Raw genomic sequence first — 12500 nt, 5'->3', positions numbered from 1 at the left:
TAGAATAGTATGGCATCTAATTTTTTGATTAAAATATTGTTGATATTAATTTTGTCAAATGCTTTAGTTAGACCCATAAAGGCATCAAGGCTTCACGGTGGAAGAGGGGTTAGTGCGTCTGCCTCACAATACGAAGGTCCTGAATAGTCAGGGTTCAATCCCGGGCTCGGGATCTTTCTGTGTGGAGTTTGCATGTTCTCCCCGTGACTGCGTGGGTTCCCTCCGGGTACTCCGGCTTCCTCCCACTTCCAAAGACATGCACCTGGGGATAGTTTGATTGGCAACACTAAATTGGCCCTAGTGTGTGAATGTGAGTGTGAATGTTGTCTGTCTATCTGTGTTGGCCCTGTGATGAGGTGGCGACTTGTCCAGGATGTACACCGCCTTCCGCCCGATTGTAACTGAGATAGGCACCAGCGCCCCCCGCGACCCCAAAGGGAATAAGCGGTTGAAAATGGATGGATGGATGGATGGCATCAAAGGGTCTGTCTTAACCTGTATTAGAAGAACAATACATGAAGCTAGACGAACACACGTCTGCAACGCTAAATATATCCTGTGGCGTACCCCTTGGCTCAATACTGGGACCAAAATTGTTCAATGTTTATATTAATGACATTAGTAAAAAAAAAAAAATAATAATTAATGTTAGTATTATTCATGAGCAATACAACAGTTCAGGAGAGAACACACAAAAGCTAATACAAATAATGTTTATGTCACCTTTTTGACCTTGGGGCTTAACTTTTCCACGACAGAGCGCCCACTCAAATATTAACACTGAATTAGTAATCTTACTCTTTTTTTTTTTTAATCAATTCAACAAAACAATATACAACAATACCATAATAATGCAATTCCAATTCCAAAACCAAACACGACCCAGCAAAATTCAGAACAGCAATAAACAGAGCAATTGAGAGGATACACAAACATAACACAAAACAATCCAAAAGCAGTCAGACAAAAATTAACATTATCAACAAGCGTATCAATATTAACAATTTCAACATAGCAGTGATTAAAAATCCCTCATTGACAATATCCCCACAGCCATTTATAAAAAATAAAAACGTTTGGAAAAAAACAAAACAAAAAATACAATGGTGTCAGAGTGGCTTACACTTGCATCGCATTGTGTCCAATATTTTCCACAAAGATAAAATAAGTACCGGTACATCTAAACAGTAAAAAGTAATCTTACTCTTGATTTTAATCGCATTCAATAAATACATGACCAATGATATGAAACCATGTGTTAATCACAATGATTATTAATTATTCAACACAGAGGTCAGACTGATTAGAAAAATAACTACTAATCAAATATACAGCATAAGAAGGGGCTCATAAATAACGATCGAAAAATACATTTATGTTGTGCTAAAATAAATAAACTAAATCAAGGATGAATATGTAAACTGTCAATGAAATAAAAGTGCAAATGAAAATACAGCTTTACCACTTAAATCATCATTTTTGCGCTTAAGGAACTTCTCTATGACTTGCTCCAGACTTCTTTGATATTGTCATAACTGCCACAAGTGGAGGAAAAGTGTATTACAATGTAGAACTCCAGTGGCCCATACGGACCAGAGCTGAAATATTTTTGGCGGCCCATGCTACCGGCTCGACAATGGTTTACATTACAATTATAATCCAAATGTTTAAACTAAACATATTTTGATGAAGACATGGAGTGTAAAATTACTAATTGAGTTGTGATCATTTGCTGTCAGTTCAAAAATCCCATCCCAGCAAGCAACACGAGCATAAAAAACAATTGAGGGAGGAAGAAGAGCATTTTCTAGCTGAAAATACAGCCATTATTTGGACCTTTAGTCAGCTAAAGATAAGAATATTTGGGTTGTTGTATACTCTGTGCTGGAAACAAAATGTACCTAATAAAGTAACTTGTAATTGAACTTAGCTACTTAAAAAAAAAAGTAATCAGTAAAGTAATTGACTTACTTTTTCAATGAGTAATCAGATCAAGACGAGTTTGGAGAGAGTTACGTATAAGTAAGTATACGTATAGTAAGTATATGTATAGAAATATTAATGAGGACGATGATGGAGATAAACGTTCTCTTTGCAGAATGACGTCTTCCTGTTGTATTCATAAATATTGTCCCGCATGTTTTACTTGTATTCACATTGCAACGAGGAAAAGTGCATCACAGTCTCGGGGATTGGTTGAAAATGAGGAAGAACTAAAAACACGAGAGTGATAGATGCACTTATTAATTATAATCAATTCATAAGCAACACATAATGGTATTTTTAGTTTAATAAAATATTTACTTTTTGTCACGAAAAAAAAATGTCTACTTAAATATTTTGCTTCACCAGATTAAAAAAAAAAGAATGGACACTTTTGACATTTTTCTACACTGTGTCAGTTTTGACTGACATTGTCAGAGAACTATTGATTCATGTTATTATTCATATTTAAATTAGAAACACAATGGTGCACTTCCATCAATGGTAGTAAAAATATTAATATTTTACTGAAAATGAACATTTCACCCATGCACATTTAAGGTTATGCTGTGATTGCACAATATTGGTAGTACTTATCAGACAGTAAACATACATAGGAAGCTGTATTTAATGCTATGATATAGTTTACATTTTTCTATTTTACCTACATTTTTATTGTTCTTCTTCTTTGTATAATACTGTCATTTCTTGCAAAGGGTCAGTCCAATTACTATGTTAAAATACACGAGAAATACAAGTTTATTGCATTTTAAAGGATACACATGCATTATCATTACATCAATGCTTAATTTGGTCTCATTAAAATAATGGCAATAATATTGTTTATCGGCAATAATTCGTAGGTCAATATATCATCAAGCAATATTTGTTATCGGCACAGGCCTCGATATAATCCACCAGCATCGTCAAGGAGCTGAAGAGTGAGCAGCAGACAGAGGGAGAAGGGAGTCGTGTGCATTTGCGTCTACCTGGAATGACACACACTGCTGAGAGGAAATACATCTTCAACTTTTTTCCAGAAACATCCGGCCTCATCATAATTTAATTTGTGATCGCCATTAATGTAGTCCTAGCAAATTGTATTTTTTTTTTTTTTTTTTTTTTTAACTGCAAAGTCATTCCTTCCTTATTTCCATGCTTGTCTGTTGAGTTTTTGGGATACATATTAAGTTAGCAAAATGGACAAAACTTCTCAAAAGGTGAAAAAACACAGTAGAGGCACACACGCTGAGGCACTGAGAAGTGACAAGTAGTGGAGTGGGCAGCAAGTCACATGGAGGGCTCCTCCTACACACGAATGCTGTGCCCTGCATTTTGCCTGCAGGCGCGACACAAAATAAATGACTAAATGAAGCATTCGTACACAGGGACAACATGGTTTCTACATGAAGGCTAAAAGTTTGTAAATCGAAAAGTTCGCATATAGAGGGATTCGGAAATCGAGGCTCTGCTGTATATACTATGGTATTTTTTTTTTTTTTTACAATATTTATTATTTATAAGTTGTTGTTTTTTAAAGGCATGCTACATGTTAAAGTTATGCTGCAGCACCAATTATAGAGATTTCAATGTAATTTAATGGGGTATGTTGATTTGACATACAGGTGGTTTGAGTTAAGAGGTCCATCACAGAACCAATTAGGATAGTAAGTTGAAATACTGCGATATTATCTTTGTGAAAGCATATTTTTTAATACACATAGTACAGATTGAGTTGAACCCATCTTTGTATGATTCACGCACATTTTCAAGAAGGATATTGATGAAGACATACCATGGTGGTTTCAGTGATGGAGCCAAAGCTGTTGATGAAGATGTTGCAGGTGACGTTGACAGGAGGACCTGAGAGAAGCACAAGGTATATTTCATAAAAAGATAAATAAATAATTATCCGGAATAACCCGTCATTTCCAGTGCACTAGTTCAGCCCATCCGCCGACCCCTAAACTTTGAATTTTTCATACCCAGGGAGGCCATGATTTATTGATTCTACTTGAGTTACATTAGTGCATTTATAGATCATCAGCTGGGATTTCCCCCCTAGACATGCACTAACGATGTAGTGGAGAGAGCTATCAAATATGATATGAAATATATATGAAATTCAACCCCGGAGACTTGTAGGGGGTAAAGCATGTCAGAGAGAATCTGCTGGCTTCATTCACAGCTCCAGATCCCGACTGGACTTAAATGGGCCTGTGGGGTAAAAAGTCAGGCGCTGCTGCACGTTTTAAATTAAAAGGATCTGAAGGAAGTGTAAAAATATCAAGACTTGAGGATGTGGGTCAGTGGAGAAACTGTGACAAACACACACGACGAGGCTTGAATGTGTGAGATGTCAGCCTGCAGCATCTCTGCTCCCCTTTGACCCATCTGGAAGGGATTTGTGCTCCTTCAACGCCCACGTCGTCGGGCAAATTGAGCAGCAAAGTGTCAGCACACCTGTCACAACAGAGAGGCGCCTCCCACAGCATCATTGGCTTATACCTTTGAAGTTGGGTCTGATGCGAGCGTCATATCCAGATGTGCGACCCATCAGCTTGTCCAGGAAGTCAGATGGCGAAGGAGGTCTGGATGCACCGCCGGGTAACTTCATCTCCTTACAGACAACTGACCTGCCGGGCAACAACTGCAACAACTTATATTTGGAATATTATGTGCATATTCTCTTTTAAACACAAAACAGTCAACACATCAAAAAGGAGATCATTTACAGCGGTGCTTTAGTTTTTCTTAGTGCTGCCGTCTCTCGCCACATCGCGCTTCAAATAATGCAGCTTCACCACATTGCAGGTTTTTTTAGGCATATTCTACATTTTCAAGCATACAAATGGCAAAATAACCTACAAATATCAATACCACAGTATCATTGGCCGTTAGACGAGACCAACCCAATCAGATTGCGCTGTTCGGTATCATGAGTACTGATTGGCTCAGCCTCAGGCAGCATCACATATTGATTAAAAGAGTGTAAAGGTGAATAGAGGGTGTTATTTGCGGTCATTAGGGCTTTCATAGTGTTGAAAAAATATTTACAAAGTTGTAAACAGGTTTTTTTTAAATCTAGTTCAGGGGTGTCAAACTAATTTTAGATCGGGGGCCACATGGAGAAAATCTACTCCAAAGTGGGCTGGACTGGTAAAAAACACAATAACTTAAAAATAAACAACTTCAGATTATTTTCTTTGTTTAAAAGTAGAACAAGCACAGTCTGACATTGTACAAATCATAATGTTGTTGTTGTTTTTTTACAATTACCTGTTGCGGTTAATAGTATATATACTTTTTTGTCATTATTTATATTTTCTGAATAAATTATGTGATAATGTTCATCAGTCAACTAACTCATTGGTGTTAAATTCAATCTCTCAAGATAAAAAAAAAATCATATTACAGTATGTTACTCATGTAATTTGATCCTTTTCCTCGACTGGTGTACTAACATCATGTGGTTTATTTTGTACATATGTAGCATCATCTACAAAGTTACAAAGAATTGCTATTGTGACATCCAGTGCACACATTTAGAACAGCAGTTTCTTTCATTCAAAAATTTCAGGTACATTTTTATACTTAGCAAACTCATCCTGCGGGCCGGATAAAACCTTTTCGCGAGCCTGATGTGGCCCTCAGGCCGTACATTTGAAACCCCTGCTCTAGTTCAATGATTCTCAAACTGGTGTCCCATCTAGTGGTTCACCAAATAATCACTTCATTAAAGTTCAGTGTTTTCATTTCCTATATTTAAACACTGTGTTACTGTTCAAACTGTTTGTAATGTGACAGAGGTCAAACAATAAAATATACTTATATAGCCTGTTTTTAAATAAATACTTAGGCCTATTATGCTACTGTATTTTAATGTTGGTCATTATGGTGGTACTTGGAGAACCAAGTGTTTTCTGAGGTGGTACTTGGTGAAAAAAGTTTGAGAACCACTGATCTAGTTAAAAAAAAAATGTTGTATTTATTATACATTTTCCATGGTAATGTCTGGAACAAATAAATGGGGTTAAACGCGGAATTATTGTCATCCATTCCAAAATGACGGAATCATGAAAATCGAGTAATTTTCATAAATAGTTTTACACGCATAAAACAATGTGAAATATATATAAATGATGGATGAAATGACTACCTTCGTTGAAGACTATTGTTGGCGATGAATGGAGGGGAGGAACAATGTTCGTACACGTTCTTTAGTTAGTGTTCCTCGTCTTCTTTATCCGAGTGCACTTCCACTTTTTTTGGCCCCATGGTGGCTTGTTTTGCAGTCGTACTTAATACAAAATAAACTATTCAAAATGCAAGTGGATTCTTTGTTTAGACCAGTGGTTTCGAACCCGCATCCTGAAGGCTAATTTATTTGTGGTCTGCAGGCCCTCTTTTGTGGCCCTCTGCTTAACTTGACTGGGGGTCAAATCTGGCCCACCACATCGTTTTATGGGGCCCGCAAAAGCCTGGAAATAATGTGCATCAATAAAGTATACAAAATATCATTGTTCTTTACATTTTGACAGCAAATGTTTACTGCATGTAATTGTATGTCTTCTAAACTTTAATATTATCTGAAAATGGAAAAAAAAGATACACATGGAAAAAAAACATGTCTTTGTTAAAATAAGTGCTTAGGTATCTGCTTGTCACCTTTACTTTCTACAAAGAAAATTAGCCATCAATGTGTGCATAAACAATATAATAAAATGCATAGGTATTAGGCAGTAATTATACATCAATATTCATATATATTCACTGTCACTGTTAGGCCTACTTTAGGGCATGCAGAAGCCCCACTAACATATTCTTAAGCCCTCCCTTAATAATTTGGTGTGATTTTTTTTTACAAAAAAATGCAGAACATTTCAATATAAATATGCAGGAATATGAGTTGAAATAAATAAGATAACCTGTCATTATTAACTCGGATTAGAAATTATTTGAAGAAGTGTCTAATCAGATAATTTTTTTCAAATATGATCTTTTTATGTAGTCGTTCACATTACTACAAAAATGTGCCCGGACTCACATGTGAATGAAAACTGACCCAAAAATACAGACATGGCGTTATGACATCGCACGTCCTGCAATGTTTACTGAAGTAAACTCGGAAGTAGACATGCTTCAATTCTAGTAGTCACACTACTAGCATATTTGTGGCGATTTCAAAGATCTGTGCAATCAAAATCAACATTTTCTAAACCGCGAAGAAGATGATGATAGATGTCTCCTGCAGTATTTGGGACATTTGCCTCAAAGGCTGCTCAGAAGAGTGTGTTGGCAATCAGTGGTGGGAAATTGATTGACCTGAGTTCCTATAACATTATTTTCATCTGTTTCTGGTAATTTGTCAACTATTTTGTATCCGTCTATTTTGATGAATAATGAGGATGCTTATGATACAGCGTTGCATTATAGGTGAGCTACGTAAAACCTAATTGATGTAGTTTAACATCCATTCTTTTAAAAATCTTAGCTACAATCGGGCGGAAGGCAGTGTACACCCTGGACAACGTATATATATACATATATATATATATATATATGTATATATATATATATATATGTATATATATATATATACATATAATTTTAGAGTAGTGTTTTGGGGGCTCTGAAGACTGGATGCACTGGCAGACTCATATTTAAAAAGGTGGAGTTCTATGGGTGTTTATCTTCACTTTTATCGTTTTCGCCATAAATGGCAGGTTATATAGTCCATATCACCCATCCCTACTGGCCAGGTGTGGCCTGTGGGCCTTGAATTTGACAATTTTGGTCTAAATTCCTTAAATTGCCATTACAGTAATAATATGAAACTAACGATATTGCAATTTAACCATTTCGCTTTTTTCAGTTTTTGCTGTGTATTTCTAATACAGTAACAACAAGATGTAAGAAAAAAAATCTTGAAGTGCAAAAATTCTGACTCAGAGGTTAGCGCAGACAACATATTGTTGGGTGGACCTCCAGCCTCTGCTTTCCAGGCAAGAAAGTTTATCTATTCCAGAACCTCCTCTGTTTTCAGGTCAACTCTGTAGTGCTGTGCAAGTTTGTTTACACTACGATCATCTGTGCTACGTTTCCCTGTTTGCAAATTGTCCGCTAGCTTTCCCATGCAACAACACTGTTCTTATGTGTTTGGGCCATCTCAAGCTTTCTTACACTTACAACCATTTAGATCAAGGGTGTCCTAACTTTTTCCACTGAGGGCCGCGCAGTGAATAATCAAAGCAAGCGGGGGCAATTTATTTTAAAAACTAATCCAATATATGTATAAAAAATATACATTACGCCCTCCACTCAGGCTTGATCTCGGCGACCCCAAAGGCTTTTGGTAACAATAAAATGTTAAAAATGTGTCATTATTCAGTATTATTATTTTTATTATTATTCAAGTTTTAGATCTCTAGATCAACATTAGGTCTATCTGTCAATATGACGTTTTTAAAGATTTAAGTTGTATGCTCTTTTTGTCAAAGAAAACCATGTTTTTTTAATTGAAAAAAAACCACAAAATATGCTATATTTTCACCCAATAAAATTTTTAAGTAGAATGTTTGAGATTTTATAGTACCTGGAGACGGAAAAAGGTCAGCAATTCATAACACCGTTGATTTTAATTCACTATTATTTTTTTGTGCAATGACACTTAAAAACAAAACACACTGATCCAAAAGGGTCCTACTCATTAAAGTGTTAAAAAATAAATTATATATGTATATTTTTTTACTGTTTACTTTTAACACAATGGTCTCGAGATCAATTTCAGATCGATCCGTCAATTATAAGATTTTTTTTAATTTTTTTTATGTTTTTTGTTTGTCCGTTTTAGGCCACCCTTTAAAAAAAAAAAAAAAAACACTTCAGTTTTTTATATGGCAAACACAAAATATCCAACATTTGCCCCAAAAAATATCTCAAAGTGGAATATATTTAATGTGAAATAATTGGAGCATTGGTCAATAATTCATAACTGATTTTGATTCACAATTTTTTTTTTCAAAGAAATAAAGCCCGAATGGCAGCTTTGTGTTATTAGAGTAAGCATTGCAACATGATCTTGTTACATTTCACCTGTTTGCTCTTTTATACCACTTTTTATGTTTTTAATTTTTTTCCATAGTATTTTTAAAATGTGCCGTGGGGCTGTTAAAAAAAGGACCTGCGGGCCGCACTTTGGACACCCCTGATTTAGATGTACTCAGTGGCTGTTGTGTAATTCTAATACAGTGCCAAAAATTTTGAGCGAGAAGATCTTGCAATGTGCTAAATTTTTGGGCCGAGAGTATCACAGGAACCTCCTGGGGGTTAAGCCCCCCATGTTCTTCAGACCTAGTGACGCCCCTGGTCACATCAGGTGTAATGTCCCTTTGAGGGCGGCCACAATTGTGATGTGGCCCCCAAAGAAAGAGTTTGACATCGACAGTAAATACAATAACGGTGAAAAATTACAGCACAACAAACACCTTCGGCAATACAACAAGCAACTTCCTGTAAGCAAAGTAAAGTCTTTTACATTCATGAGAATTCTGGGCCACTAATAGCTGTAAGTAAAAGTAGTTAACATATCTAGTCACGTGGTTAAAAAGTGATCCTGAAGTGAATACTTTATGCGACCCAACCTCAACCAGACTCTACCTCCAGTGACCACCACGTAACGTGGGTTTGAGACCCCTGGTTAAGATATTCAATTCGGCTGAAAACGTAGAGGTTTCCCCAAAACCCCTGTTGGCAACACTTGTCATAAACTGAACCATGCAAAAAGTGTTGCGAACAAAAACTGAGGCACCAACTAATGACCTCAAAGGGCTTATTTTTTTTCCCACTATTGAGCAGCCATTTATGGCATTTGTTGTTAATCCACGGCAATATGAAGAAATACAATGAATTAAAATTTTACAGCAAAAAAGGCACACAAAAAATAAGGAGCTATAAAAAGAGTAAAAGCTAATTTGTTTCCCCCAATAACACACGGCTTCCTCATTAAATGTATATATTTTTGGGGGGGACTTTTACAGTAATACATAAAAAAGGTGAGTAGGTGTTGAATTAGGACATCCCTGTTTTGTACATTTACGCTAATAAACATATGCATGCATGCAGAAACCCCATTCTATATCAATAGCAGTCACGTTTAAACATGCACATCAAAACACGCCAAAAAGCTCACATGTTACAGTACCTGCCTTGCAAAAAAAACACACAAGGAGCACACAGCAAACACAAAATGTTCAGTTGCATCCTAGAAAACAAAAATATTCCACTATCGGAGAGGGAAAAATAACTCAAAAGAGAGAAAAAAAAAATGCTGTTGCTGGGAACTTGTTGGCTCCTCTAGTCAAGACTGTCAACTGAACTCAGCACATCCTCCCTCCTTCTCAGAATGTGTAAACTAGAGAAGCTGCTGCTGCTGTATAATTCAAAATCCCAGGGAACTTTTCCCCCCCACCCTCTCCGCTTGTGTTTGTGAAAATGACTTCAAGCTTTATCTCTTTTTTATGGCTATATGCATGCTCACGGAAGGACTGCAAGAATATTTAAAGACACAGTAAGCTTTTTATTAGGCGCGCAGACAATTTTGCAGAATCAACCAGTTTGTACGGTATATCATCTAAAATGTTCAAATAATAAACTTGAGCCAATATTCACAATTTTTACAACCATCGATACAACAGTACCTTGTTTTGACGATATGTTTACATCTCTTAAAAACAATGGGTGGGGGTAAAAATCTCACTATTGGCATTGGTGGACGTCAGTATTTTCCATCTTCAGCAAATACGTCCAATGTTTCCGACTCACTGGGTGCGTCTTCCAATCCGCAGAAAATGAATGTAAATATAAAATGGGGATGCGCATGCTTGTTTTCTCCATCCAGAGATTCCATCTACAAGATCATGTAAAATTAATATGAAAGGAAGAGGCGGCTTGTTATCGCTGCACGTCTGCCTCACTTGGCTTCTGGAGCCTCTAGTGTCAAATAGAGGAAGAAATGTGTGTGACGAGCAAACATGGATGTATTACTAATAACGCGAAAGTCATGAAAGAGGGGGCTGGGGGCACTGTGCTTCTGCATGCTTGAGCATTTTGACCTCCAGACAAAAAAAAGTAGGCCAAGCTCGGTTGTAATGTTGGACATACTTAGTCTCACTTGATCAACATGCCCATTTGACTAATTGTTTCTGAACTAGACCTGTGGTTCTGGCCTGCGTCCACATGTATCGCCCTGAACGTCTGCGCACACAAACTGGGGTCAGGACATCCCCAAGCGAGAATAATGGGATAAGTTGGATTTAAAAATAGCTTTTATTGCAGCCTTTCCCCCCAACAAGCTACTATGACGACAGAAGACGGCAGTGCCGTAAGAAGCACCATCTCGGTCACCATCGTTTGTTTTGAAGTTTGGTGGTAGAGCGAGTGAGAGATGGGATCAATAGATTCAAAATAGAGTATGAAAATAATCCAGAGAGCTGATATAATTTACATACATCTTGCCACTGTAGACGGATTGTAGACTGCAAAAGGTCAAAGTTCACACAGCATCTCAAGCCTTCACAATCTTAATCTTCGTGGATGTTGAACAGCTTGGCGACTTCATTCAGGTCCGTGTGCTCCTCCCCATCCTTGATGATCTGCCATTAAAAAATGTTTATAGTTTTTTTTAAACCAATCCTTAAAGGTTGTCCTTCATGAATAGTGATGACGCCTCAGTGAGTGCAAACTCACTCCAAGTATCGACTGTTAAAATGTAAAAATTTACTACATTCGACTTCCAAATAAAATTCATGGAAAAGAAATGTATATATATATATATATATATATATATATATATATATATATATTTTTTTTTTTTTTTTTTTTAATAAATAGTTGTGCAAAAAAAAATATGAAATGCACAACTTTGGACAATGAGCCAAGTAGTAAACAAGAAAAGAACATTTACCTTATTTGGCACAATTAAAATAAATAAATAAATGATAAATGGGTTGTACTTGTATAGCGCTTTTCTACCCTCAAGGTACTCAAAGCGCTTTGACACTACTTCCACATTTACCCATTCACACACTGATGGAGGGAGCTGCCATGCAAGGCGCTAACCAGCAGCCATCAGGAGCAAGGGTGAAGTGTCTTGCTCAGGACACAACGGACGTGACGAGGTTGGTACTAGGTGGGGATTGAACCAGGGACCCTCGGGTTGCGAAACAGCCACTCTCCCCACTAATAATGGTGATTTTAAAAAAAATCAAAGACCATTCCTCCGACTTCATTTAGTAAAAGTTTTCACTTGTGAGGCAAAAGCAGTGCTTCTTGATAGTTTGATGCTTCACAGTCAAATGACACGGCAGTTGTATCGGTCACTTAAAGTGACCGTTTTTTCTTAAAGTAACACACACATTGAGGCCTCAAGGCACACAGTAACACTCCTTGTGTTTTTCAAAGGCATCGATGCTTAGTAGGGTTTTACCCATCAGCATGACCTCGCTCACCTTCCTAGC

The 12500-nt window shown here is 36.8% G+C and overlaps 2 protein-coding genes across 7 annotated transcripts in view; both read right to left on the bottom strand.

Moving 5' to 3' along the window:
• glra4b (glycine receptor, alpha 4b) overlaps positions 1-11141 on the bottom strand; it is a 37247-nt gene extending 26106 nt beyond the window's left edge. For all 4 annotated transcript variants that reach the window (XM_061897051.1, XM_061897053.1, XM_061897052.1 and 1 more), the window contains exons 1-3: positions 10187-11141; positions 4492-4619; positions 3779-3846 (exon numbers count right to left, since the gene is read on the bottom strand). In XM_061897051.1, the coding sequence (XP_061753035.1) occupies positions 3779-3846; positions 4492-4619; positions 10187-10245 (255 nt within the window). In that variant the 5' untranslated portion in view covers positions 10246-11141. The remainder of the gene's footprint in view (positions 1-3778; positions 3847-4491; positions 4620-10186) is intronic.
• Positions 11142-11291: 150 nt separating this feature from the next.
• Positions 11292-12500, bottom strand: part of aifm1 (apoptosis inducing factor mitochondrion associated 1) — a 29928-nt gene continuing 28719 nt past the window's right edge. For all 3 annotated transcript variants that reach the window (XM_061897048.1, XM_061897049.1, XM_061897050.1), the window contains 2 exons: positions 12492-12500; positions 11292-11636 (listed from right to left, as the gene is read on the bottom strand). The exon at positions 12492-12500 is cut by the window's right edge and continues 179 nt beyond it. In XM_061897048.1, the coding sequence (XP_061753032.1) occupies positions 11565-11636; positions 12492-12500 (81 nt within the window). In that variant the 3' untranslated portion in view covers positions 11292-11564. The remainder of the gene's footprint in view (positions 11637-12491) is intronic.

The sequence above is a fragment of the Nerophis ophidion genome, linkage group LG04, assembly GCF_033978795.1.
Source record: "Nerophis ophidion isolate RoL-2023_Sa linkage group LG04, RoL_Noph_v1.0, whole genome shotgun sequence".
NCBI lineage: Eukaryota > Metazoa > Chordata > Actinopteri > Syngnathiformes > Syngnathidae > Nerophis > Nerophis ophidion.
The sequence above is the reverse complement of the archived record's forward strand: the minus strand, read 5'-3'. Positions and strand labels throughout refer to the sequence as shown.